Source organism: Tursiops truncatus, chromosome X, assembly GCF_011762595.2.
Source record: "Tursiops truncatus isolate mTurTru1 chromosome X, mTurTru1.mat.Y, whole genome shotgun sequence".
Lineage (NCBI taxonomy): Eukaryota > Metazoa > Chordata > Mammalia > Artiodactyla > Delphinidae > Tursiops > Tursiops truncatus.
In genome coordinates, this window is record NC_047055.1 from 5,007,073 (window position 1) to 5,026,323 (window position 19,251).

Below are 19,251 nucleotides of genomic sequence, written 5' to 3' on the forward strand. Positions count from 1 at the left end.
GTGTGTGTGTGTGTGTGTGTATGTGTGTTTAACGAAAACCTCATTCTCTTAGAAAAATATACTGAACTTTATGCCTACTTGTTAGTGACCTTGGTTTTCTTTATATTGGGTGGAAAAGGGAATTGTTTTGCTTTGCATGATAATGTCTGAATATTAATCATGGAATTGATCCAGGAGACATTCTGGTTTGAATTCAGAACAAGGACAGTAAGTAGGTACTTTCAACTAAAAACACATGTTAAATAACTTCCATCCCTAATAGCGAAAGTGAAAACCTTCTGAACAACAACGGGGAGATGGGAGAATTACTGTTTCCATATTATGAGAAAACAACACACTGCATTTTGGACTGTGCTGTTCTCCACAGAGGCCCTAATGTTTCCTAACTAGGCGAAGGCTGTCATTAGTAGGAAAATAGTAAATCAGTTATCCAAGTTACATTTACAAGTTTGAAGTACTAGGATGTTTTAATAAGAAAAAGCAATACTCACCTATCCTTACTTTTAACCAACCACGAGGGTTTTTTAAACACTTATCTCACTTCCGTTTTACCTTGGAGATATGGAGATGACCCACTCACCCCCGCTGATGCATCTACGCTTTGGGCTCAAGAGGGCCTCATCCCTTCCAGCTTAAAACCCACACCTCCAGGGCCTCATCAATTGATACAGCCACTGTGGAGAACAGTATGGAGGTTCCTTAAAAATCTATAAATAGAACTACCATATGACCCAGCAATCCCACTACTGGGCATATACCCTGAGAAAACCAAAATTCAAAAAGAGTCATGTACCAAAATGTTCATTGCAGCTCTATTTACAATAGCCCGGAGATGGAAACAACCTAAGTGCCCATCATCGGATGAATGGATAAAGAAGATGTGGCACATAGATACAATGGAATATTACTCAGCCATAAAAAGAAACGAAATTGAGTTATGTGTAGTGAGGTGGATGGACCCAGAGTCTGTCATACAGAGTGAAGTAAGTCAGAAAGAGAAAGACAAATACCGTATGCTAACACATATATATGGAATCTAAGAAAAAAAAAATGTCATGAAGAACCTAGGGGTAAGACAGGAATAAAGACACAGACCTACTAGAGAATGGACTTGAGGATATGGGGAGGGGGAAGGGTGAGCTGTGACAAAGCGAGAGAGAGGCATGGACATATATACACTACCAAACGTAAGGTAGATAGCTAGTGGGAAGCAGCCGCATAGCACAGGGAGATCAGCTCGGTGCTTTGTGACCACCTAGAGGGGTGGGATAGGGAGGGTGGGAGGGAGATGCACGAGGGAGGAGATATGGGAACATATGTGTATGTATAACTGATTCACTTTGTTATAAAGCAGAAACTAACACACCATTGTAAAGCAATTATACTCCAATAAAGATGTAAAAAACAAACAAGCAAAAAAAAACCTATCTACATTTCCCAGAGGATTGACTCATACTTGAAAATGATGTAATAGTTTGTCATTAAAGTGTGTGTGTGTGTGTGTGTGTGTGTGTGTGTGTGTGTGTGTGTGTCCACAGAACATAACTGTGAAATCCGAGCCCTCTCTGACTGGCTGCAATCAGTACTGTGTACTCCCAACTTTGCGTACATCTCTTCCCAGCTCTGTGTTCAGTGACATCCTAGTAGCTGGAAATTAGCCATGGTGGGAGCAGTTACACCATGGAGACTGGCAAATGCTACAAATCAAGTGCTTTCCGTTCTCAGAGAGCTTGTTAAACGTTTGAGCAGTAGACCAGCGGTAGCATGCCGGGCAGATCAAAGGAGAAGCTAGTTCTGTATCTGGGCGACATGGTACCAACCCAGTCTCTTTGGGGGTTTCCCCAAGGCTGCTTCCTGCCCAGGGGCTCCTCTTCCACTGATGTCACCAAGTACCGCAGAACCTCAGAAGGGCATGTGCTTCTGGGGTGCATTTGGCTAGCCTTCCGCGCCCTGCTGGGCTCTAGGCTCTGAGATGTTTCCCCTACTTGGTAGCTACGAGAGCGATGTGGACCAGAACCAAACAGGTCAAGTGCCTGCAATTCCGATTAAGGTCCTGATCTGGCAGCTGGCTTCGTGCTGCAGAGGCTGGAGAATAATGATTCCCTCGGTAGGAACAGGCTAGCCACAGCTGCAAGCGTCCACGGGGGCATTCTTTCTTCAGGAGGGTTCCCAGCTGGTCTGCATGCGGCAGCTCACCAGCAAGCGCTGGTGGGCCCTGGGGGTGCTCCCCACAGCATCCTGCCAGGGGCCTGGTAGCAGGCTTCCTGGGTCTCCCCCTTCCCTCCGCAGAGTCTGGTATGAATCAAAGAGCCAACAAAATTGAGGTCACTGGCAAAAGAGTTTGAAATTTTGAATGATTTTTATTAAACACCATTAGTCTACACTGCACAGTTAATGAAACAGCAAAGCTCCAATCTCTTAGAAGAACGATGATTGATCATGGATCGGAACAGCAGTTCCGTGTCCCCTAAACCCATTGTGAGCCTGATGAAGGAGTTATTACCATCTCAGGTCAGAAGCAGAAAGGGGCGAGAACTGCAGCCTGGACTGGAAGGGCTTCCCTACCCGCTACCCTCGGCCCCACCCGCCTCGGCCCTCCCCACAATGCAATTTGCTTTGAGTTGATGGATTACAGAGGGAAACGTGATGCTCTTGGGAAAGGGGGTTTCTAGACTTGTGAGGAGGGGAACGGAAAGGGAACTCATACTTTTTCTTTCCCCGAAAATATCAGATGGTAGGATTAATGTCTGAGACCAGCCTATCCGATTAGCCTCCTGCCAGGGTCACTCACTGCTGACCGTCAATACACAGATGCCAGTTCTGTCGCTGGAGTTTGCAAACACTGAAGAGCAAATGAATCAGAGTTCCATCATGAGAATAAGGCTGTGCAAGTGGGAATGAGAACAACAACAACGACAACGACAACGACAACCAAGAAGAATTTAGTCCGCCAGTCGCATAATAGAGCGAGCGACAACGGGCGCCATATTTGTTCCCCACAGAACTGAATTTGGGGGCACGGAATCGACCCATCCATTCAATGTTGTGTAGCTCTAGTGTCTCGCCACACATTTTCTCCATGGGGAGAGTGATGCCTCTCTAAGCAAGCAGTTCATTGCCTTACTGAGTAGTCCTACCCAGTGATCCAGTTTGCTGTCTCCCACCTGCCACTCACGCAGGTGAAATTTTATCATGTCTGTTGAGAAGTACGTGAGGGCTCCTCCCTCACAGCTAAATCAATTCTGCCTTCAGAAATGCTTTCCAACTTCATTTTCCAACTTCAACCTCCGGGATGCGAATTTGAATAAAACACAATCCAAATTAGATAGCTCTGGGAAAGATACCGAGAGGACAAGTATCTTCCCACTGAAGACCCAATCCAATGCAATCTAGCAAGGTGATGTCCAAAGGAAAACCCACCATTTGGAAACTCAACAAAACACATTTTAGCCAATGGTTTTGAATCAAGCAACTTGGTTATTGATTGGAGATTTGAATCGTTTGATGTCATTACGTGGAAAAAAGGCATCCCAATCTCAAGTCTTTGAAAAGTTATCAGCAGCTAATCTGCTTTTCCAATTCTGTCATCCAAATAGAAAACTACTAGTATTTTCCCAATGACATTATTAAGTCATTAACAGTCTACAGGCTGGCTAACAACATGCTCACGGCTAAATCCTACCCCGAGGACCACACTAGTATACTCTTTTCAAATTAATCCTACCTACCAAACTCAGACAGTAATATGACAAAACCACTAAAAAATCCAAGGTTAATTAAAATACGAAGCCAAGCCAACATCATAACACAAACTTGTCAAACTCTCTGTGGTTGGAGCTTGGGTGACAAGTGAAGGCATAGTGGTGGCCCTACGGGGGTCCCGCTTGCAGGGCTGAGATCCTTCTGTGTACTTGCTCGCTCAGGTGGACCTGCCCGTTTCTCTGCCCGTTACCCCAACTCCATGTGCTTATCGCGAGATGCGTCTCACCAAGCCTCCATCCAAGTCTCGAGGCAGGATCTCTCACCGCCATCCACGTGTCTTGTATCCCTCCCACAAACTGGTACACCGACGAGACTTACTTGACAAAATCCCTCAATCCCTCAAATAGCTGCACACCTACGACACACATCACCGTTTACAATGTGATGAACAGAGTGCCTAGAAAACAGCAACAGTCCTTAATCAGGAAACCGAAAGACGTCCACCTCCAGGGAGAGGAAGGTAATTCATCCTCCACGTTTAATTGGTTTCTAAGCTGCTTTACAAATGGGTCTCTGCTAAACCATCAGGTGGTGATCCTGAGCTCGCCTGTCAGATTTGGTCATTGTGCCACTGAGCTGGCACACACTTTACATTTAGCCACCAGGGGTGACACACCAGGCAGCAGGCAGGATGCTCTGCTGCTTCCGTGCTGTGTGCCATGTAGATATGATGACGCACTGAAACTAGAGCTACGAGTCTTTCATTCATGAGGCAATGTGCTAGTTTCCCCGGGAAACTGCCCCTAGCATTCTAATGTCTACTTTCCAGAGGTTGAATTTCAAGAAGAATCTACTCCTAAATCCATGATGGTCTAGGATTGTGGTCTAGGTTGAACTTGCAAGGCAAGCCAGCGGGCTTCATCATATAGTCATAGTCAGGCACTCTACCTGATAAGCCGTGGAAAACACACAGAGACCTTGAGTCACTGCAGAGCCATCAGCTTCATTTGGATAGGTGACACCCACCTTGGGTGTCCGGAGTCGTTCATAGGATCATTTTCCTCACTTAAGAGGCTCAGAAAAGATTCTCTCGGGTTTCATTGGTCTGTGTGTGTGTCTGCGTGTGTGAGGTTTGACGCTGAGACTGCCAACGTCCAGCTCAACCGTACCGGGAGCATGAAAAGTGCTGGTTCAGCTGCTGGGACGCTCCCAGCTGTCAGCTTTTCACAACGTGGCCTCAGCCATTGGAGGACAACTGCCACAGCCCTTATGATACAACAAAGGGCCTTCAACTCAGAGATGACCAGAGCGGAGCTCAAGTCTGGCTCTTTTGCAACTGGGGATACAGCTAACCTTGACAATGAGAGTGCGGAGTGATCCCTTGCCGTTCTTATCACAGACTTGCGTGACTTGCTTTCAAAATCATACAAGTTTGCATCTTTCATGTGTGTGTATATCTATTATTTATCTGGTCATAACTCAGTGAAGAGAATCCAATAACTCAGCAGATGAAGGGCTATGTGGAATTAGATACCGGCAGGTAATTACAGGGAACTAACGTAGGGATAGTTTTTACTACGTGTGGGGAATTCTTCTAGTGAGCTGGAACACCAAAGATGATATTTACATTGTGATGTTTAGGGACATAAAATGAACGCAGAGGATCATAAAGGGGTGGGGATAGTCGCAACTGATGCAGAAATATCTCCAAATCAAGGGAACTGTTCCCAATGTTCAGGGCTCTGTCAAAACCACCCTAGGGTGAAGCATGACCCCGAGACTCATTTTTTTTGTTAAAAGATTAGCTACTACTTAGAGAGTTTGAAGTTTTCTTCGGGATTTTCATGGAAATGATTCAAGCTAATATAGACTTGAATAAAACCAGTGATTGTATTTCCGTCAAAAGCTAATGAGCAGCCCCCCCAAAAAAAGAAAGAAAAGAAAAAGGAAAAGAAAGGTAGAAGAAAACAGAGAGAAGTGGAAAAGAAACCCGGTAAAATAGAAAATGGGGATAATACTTGGGGAAGTCCAGATTTTAAAGCCACTAGGAAGCAAACTGTATATGATTACTCCTAGGTAGTGACAACTTGACTTTCGTTTCCAGAGATCTGAGCAAAGCACAATAAAAAAAAAAAGTCCTGCCAGTTGTAGACCCCGCCAACCAACTGCAAAAGAGGCAGAGGTGTGCATTCCCTGGACGGTTTCCAGACCCCTCCCGTCTCTCATCTCTAAAACTGGAGTGTAGCGTTTTGGCTACGAGGGCGTGCACTGACTGAACTGCCCTCCAAGGGAGAGCTTTACACAAAGAGAATGCTGGGTGAGGATTTACGCTTCAAATCACGGAGTTCAAAAATATTTATGCCAGCTGATGCCTTAACGTTGTTGTCGACATCAATCTTGCCACTCCTTCTCATCCTTGAAGTTTTTCAAATAGGGAATCAGGAAAGGGATACTAACTAAAAAGTCCTCTGGCTGCATTTCAGAGTGGCATTGCCGTGCTCATTAATTTTCTTAAGTTTGACTTTCTGATGTTGCTACAACATCTAACCAGTGGGTTGCGACAATGAAAATTCTCATCTGAAAACTGAGTCTGTGGGAACCCCAAAAGTTTAACAAAGGATTCTGAAGTATGTTCTTGTCCGGACAGAAGAGTGCAGTTTGGGGAATGGCTATTGCTGACAATTTGCATCTTTGCAGGTCCTCTGTGCCTGCGTTCATATATGACATTCCGTTTCACTTCTCAGGAACCTGTTCTCACAATTGCTTTCCATTCTTTGTTGTGGGTAGTGTGGACTTAAAACAATACTGTAGGGACTGTGTCATTCCATCAAGCACAAAAGGATGGTGGGATCTGTGAAATGCATATAAAATACTGAAAAATGACTAAGTGATAAAAGATACACTGCTCAAGGTGTAGTGTCCACTTACAATGACCTCTGTTTTTCACAGATATCAAAAGAAGCATAAAAACAAACATAATCAAAGAGAATTTTCCCAAATGAGTGGAGTTCCACCAGTGCCGGAGACGGGGGCGCACCCCACTACAACAAGTGGGCGTCGATGCGCAGCCAGCACAGTCCCTGGCGAACGTAGCGGACGAGATTGGTCATGCTGCTGTGCTGGGTCAGGGGCCCCATCAACGTGTCCAGATCGCCAAAGAATTCTGAAAATCAGAGCAGACCTCGGTCAGGCCTTTGAACGACAGCAGGACCACAACCACGCGGGCGTTGGACAAGTTATCCGTTGTGCGTTCATTCATTCTTTCGACACAAGTGTCCAGAGTACCTGCTAGGTGACCCAAACTCCATATGGATGTCAAGCTCTACTATTTTAATGTTTTGTTAGCGCCCCAAGCTCTACAGCATAAATCAAGTTTGTGTCACTGTGGTTAAGAAAACACAAATTCGTTCAAATCTGTTCATTCATAGTAAGTTTTTTCAAATCACCACATATTTTCTCAGATGACACACACATATCACAGTATGCATATAGTACCTATAAAATATATTTGTCTAAATATTTACATATGTTTATAGAAACATATATTTATGTATTGAAAATATACACATAACATTACGTATCTAAAATAAAATGTATCTAAATATATTTTATATAAAATATGGAATTTATATTTTTGTTTTTGTTTTGCGGTACGCGGGCCTCTCACTGTTGTGGCCTCTCCCGTGGCGGAGCACAGGCCCCGGACGCGCAGGCTCAGCGGCCACGGCTCACGGGCCCAGCCGCTCCGCGGCACGTGGGATCCTCCCGGACCGGGGCACGAAGCCGCGTCCCCTGCATCGGCAGGCGGACTCTCAACCACTGCGCCGCCAGGGAAGCCCTGGAATTTATATTTTTATATATTATAAATTTATAGTTAGAAAGGGGTCTTTATACACAAAATGGTAGGGAGCCATGGTCTATATGATACCAAGCTGTTTTTCATTCTATGCGTTATGGAATTGAAAATATTCTCTTTTCCTTTTGTCTAAATGAACTGAGTATCGATGTTTCTTGCCTTGACGTAGATACAGCTGGTGAGCCTAGACAGCCATTAGCGCCATCGGCCTCTAAGGCCAGATAAATGTCTAGGAGGCATCTAGTTTGGTAAGTCTTACTCCTTTAGGGAAGGAAAATGACCTGTAAGGATCTGTCGCATAGCACTTCCCCCTGCCCCCCGGCACACGGATGGTAAGACTGCCTGGCCGATTCCCCTCCAGCTGACTCGGGGAAGGAATGGCACTGAGGCCTTACTACTAAGCAGTGGGACCAGAGTCTTAGACTGTCTGCTTTGGGGCGGGGTGGGAGGTCTGTGGGAAAAACTCTATGATGCCTAGAAAGCAGCTAGGCTTCCCCTTTGCACGTCTGTCTGGCACCACGATGATCTCGGTGAGAAGGAAACTCTTGGGCGTCCTGTTCCCTCAGCCACGAGGAAATCACTCGTGCTGGCTCGGTGGGGGGGAGGAGGCTGGAGACTACCTTCAAGTGGTTGGGATGCTCTCCTGCCTTCTTGGAAAGCAATTTCCATGCATGGGTTATGTGTGCTTGATTGCCCAGCAGATGGTATTTCACTAAACAATGCATTGATTCTTCACGTTATGTAGAACATATGGGCTCCTTCTCCGCGTATCAGCTTCATTTGATTATGTGATACTTATTAACCTGTACTATGCAATAAAAGTAATTTCTGCTGATAAGGGAGTAAATTACTTTGGGCATTGAAAACACTCTCTTCCGTAATACAATATTAAGGGAGATGTTAAAGGACCCAGTTGTTGTCGAGTGAACGTGAGTGGGATGTCCCCTAGATATTGTGTACAAAGTCTGCGGTGGCATTCTATTTTTTTTTTGTGGTATGCGGGCCTCTCACTGTTGTGGCCTCTCCCGTTGCGGAGCACAGGCTCCGGACGCCCAGGCTCAGCGGCCATGGCTCACGGGCCCAGCCGCTCTGCGGCATGTAGGATCTTCCCGAACCGGGGCACAAACCCGTGTCCCCTGCATCGGCAGGCGGACTCTCAACCACTGCGCCACCACGGAAGCCTCTGCGGTGGCACTTTTCATTGGGTACCCAGGTCACCATTTTAATAAGTGTTTCAAGTCAGCAGCTGGGAAGGTAAGGAACCGGGCTTCTAGAATAAAGGCCAGAGGGCAGAATCAGCCCTATTGGCCCATTTGAGCACCAGAATGTTCTGCAATGAGCCATCTGCAGCTGTACAGGTGGGCAGACATGGGGCAGGGGTGGAGACCTTCCACTGGGACAGCCAACCTCCGCCACCTCCATTGCATGATTGGGTGGAAAAAGGTGCAGGTACGTGGTGGTCTCCAGTGGGAGGCAGAGTACCAATCAAAAGGGAAGTGCCTCAGTTTCCCCATGTCTATGTAGACAAGACAGATGTGGGAAGAAACCCCCACTTCAAGCAGTTCAGAAATGACAAAGTGTGTGAAACTCAGGGCCGTAAACAGAAGATTCCAAACTAGGTCCTCTCCCCGGCCCCTGGTACAGCCCTAGGACCACACCAGCGGGGTGCAGCATCTTTCTGCTGGTAGACTGACACAGTCATTTTGATTCAATATTAGTCAGGGAATTGAACAACTCCTTGACACACTGTGCTAAGGCCAAGATGAGCACCATCTGAGTCCAACGTCAGCCCAGCCGCTACATTGCTCCTGGAAAGTTCTGTGGTTAATTTAGAAGGAATTACTTTAACAGATTTTGAAAATAGATGCAATTATGAAGGAAATCCATAAATATTGAACAGCTCTCCAGTTACCAATACAAAATAAGACAGAGAAGAGCAGAGGCCGACAAGCTAGGCAAGACTTAAAATGCTTTATGCCTTCCTGAGCAATTCTAGAACCCTTGGATTGGCCTGGTTGTCTGGGTTAGTTGTCTTTGGATTTCCAGAAGCCTAGGGAAGTGGACAAGTTAAGAACTGCCCATTACTCAGATAACTGAGGACAGGAGCTCACTGAAGGTCTCCAAGGACCCGTTGTTAATCTCGCCCTCTAGATGGGCAGTGCATCCTATAGGATAAAAGTTCACACTCTGAAACCAGACATTTCTCGATTCAGTTTCTGCTTCCAATATGATGAGCTGTGATATCATGGGTGAATTTCTGCATCTCACTGAGCCTCGGTTTCTACAGCTAGGAAATGGGGCTAAATGACACAACAAATGATAAAACAAATAGTACAGCACCTGGCGTATAGAAATGACCGCAGGAACACACAGAACCAACACATGCAAATAGCCCTAGGAGCCAGTGCAAGTTTAGAGCTGGGTCAAGGGGTCGGAGTCCCAAATTATGCAATATGCTTTGATAGCCACAGACTCTTTCAATTATATAGATGTGTCATCATATGGAGTAAGGAAAGAGAAAGAAATCTTTGTAGGATTTCTACCTCGCACTTGATATTTTATGCTAGGTGATTTACACATCTTATTTTATTCCACCCATGTCTACCATCCTTCTGGGTAGTTTCATCATCAGCCTATTATATCCATTCTAGAGATGGAAGCTAGGGAGTAGCTCACAGATTTCAGTAACTTGCCTGGGGTCACCCAGCCAGTGCCCGACAGGATTCAAGCTTAAGTGATTAGGCTTCAAAATCTCACCCTTCCTAGTTCCGTGGGACAGTTTCCCCGCCCGCTTAGTGATGCCGCAATAGAGATGCAGCCAGGAGGAGGGGCCGGTAACCCACGGGAACGCCCCTCTGCATCTAGGTAGCCTGCAGCCCCAGCCTGATTCCAAGAAAGTCCTGTCACTGTCTGGGACCCAAGCCCACTCCATGCAACTTATACCATACCCTGTCCCAGCAGGGGCCACCAGCCTGCGAGATGCTAATTCTTGCCTGTACCTAGCCAGATGTCTCTACTGCTCTAAACCACAGGTCACCTCTTTGCAGTCTGATTCAGAAAGACCCACATCTGTCCTCACTTCGACTAGAGTGGGTCTGTCGCTGACTGCTGGGCCAGAATCACCGAAGTCAACTGAACGGCCAGGGCAAAAGTATGGTTTCTTTGAACTTCCCGTCTTCATTAGGATAGGCGGCTTTGGGGCGAACCTGTGTGACAGCTAGGGTCACAGATGGCAGCATGAGTGGCGGAGGACCACTGACTCACCCTCTGGTGAAGCAGGGCTCTCCTCACATTTGTTTTGTAGCCAACCTCATGTGTTCCCATGAACAGGGCTCTGATCTTTCATCCCAGGTGTCAGTGGGTGAAAAACACTAGCTGAGCCTTGGCCTTGGCTTCTGACTGCAAAGCCGCATCGTCATGTACTCACTGGAGCTGACGATTAAAACGAAGGTAAAAGGCCTTGGTTCAACCCCACCTCTCCAAAAAAATAAAAAAGCCAAGTGCCTTAATCCCAACTAATTTGCAAATCATTCTTTTCCCCTTTGCTCTGTTTCTCTGCATTGATCCTTACCATTGAGTGAAAATGCGAAACAGACATTTGCCAACACATCATAGGTCAAGTTACTTTAAACTTTAAAGGAGAACTCAATCCTAGGCCTTTTTCACTCTCTCAGCAAAAACTGGTCACCACGTCAGCCCTGAGCTAACCCCCTCTTCCCTCACGTAGCCCTGGAAATCAGACAGAAAGAGAAGGCCACCACGGAAAACGCAAGCCATTGAAAGCAAGTTGACTCCACCATGGCCCGTGAGCAATGGGTCGAGCAGAGCAGCATACCTTTATTCTCTCTCGTCAGTTTGTCGGCCATGTCCCAGTGTTCGTAGCCCCGTAACACGTTGCTAGTGATGTTGACATGGCTGGCGGCCATGTGGTGAATGCGCTGGGGGATGGTGACCGGGCCGTTGTTACAGTTCCCCATTGCGTTGATGGGAGACACGTTGTTGAGAGACACTGGGGATGGAGTGTTTCTGGGGGATGGGAAGAGACAGGCTTTGTTAGGTTGCTTGGGAAGAGTGACAGCGGCGTCCTAGGCCTCCCCCATCACACTGGGTCCTCATGAGGACGTGATTTGCCACAGTGAGTTTTAGCATGGTGAACATATATGAAGCTTGCTCTTGCAACCCACCGACTCCTCTCAGAGGACATCCTATAGCTTTTGCCAGCACCGTAGCTTTCTCCAGAGGCCCCAGCGTAGAGAGAACTTATTATCGCCCTGTTCCTGCCTCATTAGACCAACCCACACGGGGCCACAGGGCCAGGCTGTAGAACGAGCCATCCTTATCCTTTTCTAGCTTTAAACCCTGAAGTCTGACTGCCTTTGGGAACCACTGACGACTCCATGCACATCGCTACTTTGTTTTAAAATACCACACAGAGAGCTGGGTGAATCTTCCTCTGGCATTAATTCTACCCACAAATGTAGCTCTTACTTTGAATACATCTAACAAGTCTTCTGATGTTCCAGAGAAAGCATCAGCTCAGAGCTACGATGATTTCTCTACCTGCTGCCAGAATGGATACTGGCACTTAGAAAAGACTTGATGTGCAGTACTGGTCTCTTATCAAAGTGTTTTGAACAATAAGATTATGAATATCTCTTTAGGATTCTTTAAGACGTGGCTACAGGATGGCTGTTAATCGCTGGCGGTTCACCTGCACACTAGGTTATAAAGAGAAGTTTGGGGAGTTCGTACTTTGGGCAGGACCAATGTTCGGAGGTAGATTTTTGTTTAATCCTTTAATGCCAGCAACAAGAAGTCGCCGGCTGGCTGCACGTCGCATGGAGGGTCAGGGACAGTCCCAAAGGCTGGGTGGCTGCCTGTGCCCACGAGCAAGACCTATGCACACCCACCAGCCCCCCTGTCCTCGTTCAGCCAGCCTTCGAATGACTGCCCATCGTGAGGCGCCCTTCTCACACTCCCTCCCCTGTGCCAGCCACCTGTTGGCAACTACCTTTGCAGGGTGGCTGTATTTCTCAGAGCCGATCTCTGCTCCTAGAACAGATGCGCACCCTGACAGGCTGCATACACAGAGGATTTGGGGGAACGGCAGTCACCACGTACCAAAATGCCAAAGCGGGGCTGACTCGGTCTGGGAGCAACTCAACTGATGCACTCGCCTGAGACTCACGCAGGCGGTGCCTACAGCCACGGGAGGGCATTGGTCCATTTCCGCAAACAGAGTATGTCTTCTGGTATGTTCTGGCATGAGGGGGAAAGTGGATCCTCTGTGCAAGTGCTCTGCGCTTGTGTGATGGAAGAGGGTGTGAAGGTTTTCCTGCTCTGTTTATAATTTCTGAGATGTTTGATACTTCTTGATGGAAAGATTTACTTTCAAGGCGGGGTGTGGTCAGGGGAATGGTTAAACTCAGGGACCTGGGCACAGAAGTGTTAGCAAAAGAGCAGTGAATGCTAGATTTTTTTGTCATGGCAGGTTGCAAATGCTATTTTCTAGTCTTTTCCCACCCAGTGGTGGTCATTAACCCGTAAATGTCAATTTACGGCCAGAAAGGAAAACGTCCTCATTTGTAATCTCTAGAGAAGACTGCAGAGGTGTCAGTGTCACAGATGTTGAGAGGGGGACCGTGGGGTGCTGGGAAAGTTCTGGAATCCCAGGGACCGGGACTCTAGCCTGGCCCTGCCTTACGTACAATTGCCGTGTGCTCCTGAGACCCCTCCCCTCGCTGGACCTTCCCTGGCCTGCAAGAAAAGGCTGGATTCAGTGATTTCCAATCATGTCCAGAAGTCATAAGGGGAAACACATCACCTCCGTTTATCTCCTACATCCTGAAAAGGCCTTTTCAGTTTACAACGTTGAAGAGCTATTGAGGGGCTTTCTTTCCCTTCCACTCGGCACCTTCTTTTAAATAATCAGCGGTGGAGGCGAGGAGAGCGAGGGCATGTGTTCGGTTTTGGTCACGACGGACCTGACACGAGGCTCTGTGAGCTGACCTTGCGCGGAGGACGGCTGCACACCCTGCACACAGCATCAGACGCGTGACATCCACGAATCAAAACCTGCCTAGGACACTGCCTCTGGCTGAAAGAGGGCCGTTGCCGCCTCATCTTGGTGTGCCTCCAACCCCAGCTTGGCTCTCCCCACAGCTTGGGCTTCGTCGTTCAGTTCTCCCTCTGTGGATCTCCTTCAGATCTGGTGCTGTTCTTCACACGTCCGTGGCACGTGGCCATGAGTGTGTACGCCCCAGCACGGGCTTCCGACCACTCACAGCATAAGCACCCTGGGCGTCCAACATGCTCCCTTGCCTCCCAACCGCACTCAGCCCCTGCTGTTCCTGGTAATCACGAGTCACGTCCCCGTTGGAGGTGGTGGCGAGCCCTGCGCGTGGAATGCACTTCCCCCAGGGATCTGCGTGGCTCGCCCTCCCATCATCCTTCCCTAATGTCCCTATTCAGGATCTTCCTCCCCCAGGCCAAGCAGCCCTTTCTATCCCCGCTCCCTGTTTCGCCTTCCTCTATGACATTTATTATCTAGCATATGCACTCTTTTTGTACTGTCTTTCTCTTCCAAAAGAATGTGACCTTGAGGAGGTCCTTGTCTCTAGATCCTTGTCTATTTCATCCAGCGTCATTCCCAGCATCTAGAACAGTGCCTGGTGCACATACCATGTACTTAATACCCGTTAGATAAATGAATGGATTACCTTCCAGCCATCCCTCTGTTATTATGTAGTATCCACTACACATGAGGTGCTCTGGGGAGGGAAGACGAACAACGTACAACAGTGCCTGGCAGAGTGTCTCATACACAGCAGGCATATGCAATAAATATCTGGTGAATAAAAGAATGAGCAGCCCCTTATCGAAACGAGCAAATAGTCTAATGGGGAGGGAACTCCGTTAAATTCTGACAATCTCGGCTAAGTGCCAAAAGTGAAGTGTACACCAAGAGCTGTGGGAGCTCTAGGGGCGAGATCACTGATGTTTTCCAACTCAAAAAGGTAACAATGACAACAAAACGTGGCAGTGGCAGGAGCCACTATTTGTTAAAGTTGCCGTGCACCAAGCCCAGTGCTCTGGGCTTCACCGATATTATCTCTAAGCCTTGTGACAACTCTGTGGGCGAGTTTCTGCCACCACTGTTTCACAGATGGCAAAAGGGCTCAGAGAAATTCAGCTCCTTTTTGAGGGTCACGTAGCAAATCGGTTGAAGGGCCAGGATTTGAAAGCAGGTCTGTTTTCCTCCAAAGTCCACTCTCCTTCCATTCCATCAAATTACCTCAAAGTCCTACACTCCCTCTGCTAAAGGATTCACCTGACTTGGGTGTTCATCTTGACCCTCACCCTTGAGTCCACACTGGCTTGTTTCTACCACTGTCCCCAAGCTCACGCCACGTTCACGCAGGCACAGCCCTCCCTAATCTTGGGGAGAAGTTTTGCCTGATGGGAATGTTCCCTCCAGTGACCACCAAACTCCTCACATCTTTTTATTGGCCAATGTCCCAAACATGTGGAGATATCTCTTCTCTTCCAACCCTTTCAATATGGTACCCACGGCCACCTGTCTACTGAAAGAGTTCTTCTAAAGGCCTCAGATGGCCTCGTTCTTTCCTCCTTCCATAGCCTTCCCCGCCGTCTTTCTTTTTATTCTCTCTGGGTGACATCTGAGACTGCTGCCCCGCCCTTTTAGACTCTCCATAACATGGTTTCCATGACTCTCTGTGGAGGTCAAAAAAGCTGGTGCACCACCTGTTTCTGTATGGCCTGTGAGCTATGAATGGTGTGAAAAGATGGACATTTGCAGTCAATTGGATGAGCGAGAATGCTACCTTTGAACCCCAGTGACGCAAAATGTTATTTTTTCAAAATTCCATTCCTCTCCTGAACAGACTTGTATTATAAAACTTGTACTTAACTGCTGTTATATTCTGAATTTCATCAGTGAGATGTTTGTGGAAACTTGTTTTCTCTTATGTTCTCTTTACATATGACACCCTCGGTTTTGCCTCTGGGCCGGCAAAGCCCCAAGTATGTACTATCCGGCCCTTTGCAGAAAAGGTTTGCCGACCCCTGCTCTATATCAAGCGGATTTTTCTTCTCCTTCTTCCAACTGCTTCTTCACGGTCAGGGTCAAGGCATCGTGAAAGGTCTGGTGCGGGGCCAGCTGTCATCATTCGCTGGGGGAAGCAGGCTATAGTGTTGCTGGGAGACAAAGAAGCCCTCCCTGACCACCCATGGAGGTCCGCGCTCTCTTTTGCTTGGGTGTCTGCAGAACTTTGTTCATACCTGTCACCCCCCTCCACTGGACTGCGTGCTTCTCGAGTGCAGGGAGCCCTTGGAATTCCGCTGCGTCCCAGGTCTCTTGTAGGGAAATGTACCCAAAGTGTTTGCTGAATGAATGGGCTGTAACCTCTGGGCGACCGTTTTGAGTTGCCTCATTCAAAAGCTCTCTGGACTACCAACGGGATTGTGCTTTCTTCAGACAGGAGCTGCTTTAAAAATCATTTCGGGACGCTTTTCACGTGACTTCACAAGCGTACAATGTGTTTGAGTTCTTTCGTTGCAGAATTAAAAAAAATTTTTTTCCCAATGATCCTTTAATGGCTGCTTACCTGAATTTGCCCTTGCTTTACTCCGTGCTCAGAGAAAATAGCTTTCTCTGGGCCTTTCAATAGTTATTTTTATTTTCTGAGCTTCCAGAGAGAAGCGTTCTTTCACTTTTGTCCGTCAGTATAAGAGTGAGACCTAATTCAACAGTTTGAACGGCACTTCCTTTCAATACAGTAATTGAGTTAACACGTAGTTTTGAATGGATCTGCTCCCTCACTCTGAATGTTTTTATGATCTTAGAGTTCACAATCCCACTGCTTCGGGAGACTATTTCACTGTTCAAGAAAGTGTTTTGATCAGAGACATAAGAATTTTGAAATGAAGAAAAATGGGGAACCCCCCCCCCCAGCTCTTTGTGAAGGTATACATCCACTGGTGGGAAGTGGGCTTGGGGTGGTGAGGGAGGTATTGGAATCACAGGAGAAACGGGTGCTCAAGCCAGTTAAGTGTGGGCATGTAGGCAGTTCAGGGCTGAGACAGAACTAGGATTCCAAGTCGCCCTCTGAAAAGGAACCTGTCTTCAGATGAGCCTCCGATGTCACTGGGTCCGGCCCTTTCATTGTAGAGAGAGGAAGGGGCTCTCTTAGTTTACCTTGGGAGCTAAGGGCAGCTCCTGGCCCACGTCAGCTGGCTTCCCAGCTCCTGCCCTACTGCTGGAGGGCTGAGCTGCCCCGAGCAGATAGGGCTCTAAGGACGGCCGCAGAGTGGGTGAGTTCACTGAGCCTCAGACCGGCAGTAGCGTAGCTGCTGTTACATTTCAGGTCAGGGTATTTTAGTATTAATATAAAAATCATCATGAAGGTTCAGATAATTGGCTGACCAAGTGCCTTCACATTTTCAGCGCTATTATGCCTCTGGTTTTATTAAAGCACTTACCATATATCAATGAATATTTCATTGGTCTTTCATTACTGAGTGACTCACTGAAAAATCACTGCAGTGGAGGTAACTTTACCCTGCCTCCCCGAAATGGCACGGTGCTTGCCATCTCATTAACTGATACTTTTATGGCCGTCATTTGGCTTAAAGATCAAATAGTGAAAGAAATTTGGAATCACATCATCTTAAACTTTTCTGTCCTGCTATTAGCTGAAACCTGACTAGAATTCTGCGTGCACCAAAATTACTGTAGATTCAGAACTGACCTTTCCACCTGGGGTTGTCAATACCCAATATTTGGGGTCTATTCGATCGCTGATTTTCATGAAAAAATAATTTTCAGAAGATACTTACTTTCCATTGCCTACCCATGGAGATGGTATCTGAGCGACTTTTGAAGCATTTTGCTAAAAGAGAGAAAGAGAGAGGGAAATGAGGACATCTATCTTGTGTTTTATTAATTCAGAAACAGATGGAAGTGTGATTTCGAGTACATTAATATTGATTGCAGCATTTCGGGATGCCTCCTGTTTCCTTACCAGAGCTGGAATGTATGTGCACGTCAGCACACCACGATGCGCACTCGATGAAAATAGCTGGTTGGGATAATTAGTGGGCTCCAATCAGGACCATGAAAGTCACTTGATGAAAGATCTTATATACTAAAAGGCCCAGTGAAATCAGACTCAGTTCTCCAAGAAGTGGTTTAATTATCCTCATCTGAAATTTATTCTGCAAAACAAGCTCTTCAGAGTACAGACAAGCTTTTCACCTTTAGCTCCAGTTACAAACTTTTTCCCTGGGATGCAAGGTAGGAGGTCATTTCTGAAATCCCAGGAACTCGCCAGGACCAAGCAGCATTCGTGTGTGTGTGTGTGAAGCACCTTGATCTACTATCATCACATGCATATCCTCATGGCTGACGGTTTTGCAGGGCTGCATTACAGTGGATCACTAAACAATCTTTCCCTCGGATGGGCTGGTTTAAAGAATGGGCCTCCTCGAAAAGGGAACCCCCCTGCACTGTTGGTGGGAATGTAAATTGGTGCAGCCGCTATGGAAGACAGTATGGAGGTTCCTCAAAAACTAAAAATAGAGCTACCATATGATCCAGCAATCCCACTCCTGGACATATATTCAGAGAAAACCATCCTTTGAAAAGATACCTGCACCCCAATGCTCATCACAACACTATTTACAATATCGAAGATATGGAAGCAACCTGTGTCCATAAACAGATGAGTAGATAAAGAAGATGTGGTGCATATATACAATGGAATATTACTCAGCCATTACAAAGAATGAAATGATGCCATTTGCAGCAACATGGATGGACCTAGAGATGATCATACTGAGTGTGAAGTAAGTCAGAAAGAGAAAGACAAATATCATATGATATCACTTATATGTGGAATCTAAAATATGACAACAATTGAACATATCTATGAAACAAACGGACTCACAGACATAGAGGGCAGACTTGTGGTTGCCAAGGGGGAGGGGGTGTGGGGGAGGGGTGGGTTGGGAGTTTGGGGTCAGCAGATGCAAACTAGTATGTATAGGATAGATAAACAACAAGGTCCTACTGTAGAGCGCAGGGAACTCTATTCAATACGCTGGGATAAACCACAATGGAAAAGAATATGAAAAAGAATGTATACAACTGAATCGCTTTGCCTTACAGCAGAAATTAACACAACATTGTAAATCAACTAGACTTCAACCAAATACATTTTTAAAAAAAGAAGGGGTCTCCTCTGTTGTAGTGGCGGTACACTTGTGGAGCACAGGAAAACCTGACACTCGGCACCGCCCCATGTGGACAGCTCGTTATAATGGCCTCACAGGTGGGAGCCTCCAGCTTTGAACCTCAAAGAAGCTCAGCGCACCGCCAGAGGAGTGAGTTACTTAACGTCTGTTTGGTATCTTGCAGTGCCCTGAAAGCTACACAGGACAGGCCGCAGAGGACAGATGCTGGGGCTGGGGCTCAAAGCGCGACCACAGCATCAGCACTGCCTGGGAACTCGTTAGAAATATGCCCATTCTTAGGGCACCCCGGACCTACAGCATCAAGACGCCTTTCCAGAGCCCGGGCTGACACTGTAGACATACGGTCGTGGGCAGCTACTGCACGTGACCGTGTTCACCTCCACGAGCACTGGCTTTATTACGGCCACACCACACGGTAG

The 19,251-nt window shown here is 47.0% G+C and overlaps 1 protein-coding gene across 1 annotated transcript in view; it reads right to left on the reverse strand.

Moving 5' to 3' along the window:
- Positions 1-6,621: 6,621 nt before the first annotated feature.
- Positions 6,622-19,251, reverse strand: part of AFF2 (ALF transcription elongation factor 2) — a 323,837-nt gene continuing 311,207 nt past the window's right edge. The window contains exons 17-19 of the mRNA XM_073799704.1: positions 17,417-17,469; positions 11,394-11,584; positions 6,622-6,865 (exon numbers count right to left, since the gene is read on the reverse strand). Coding sequence (XP_073655805.1) covers positions 6,744-6,865; positions 11,394-11,584; positions 17,417-17,469 — 366 coding nt within the window. The 3' untranslated portion in view covers positions 6,622-6,743. The remainder of the gene's footprint in view (positions 6,866-11,393; positions 11,585-17,416; positions 17,470-19,251) is intronic.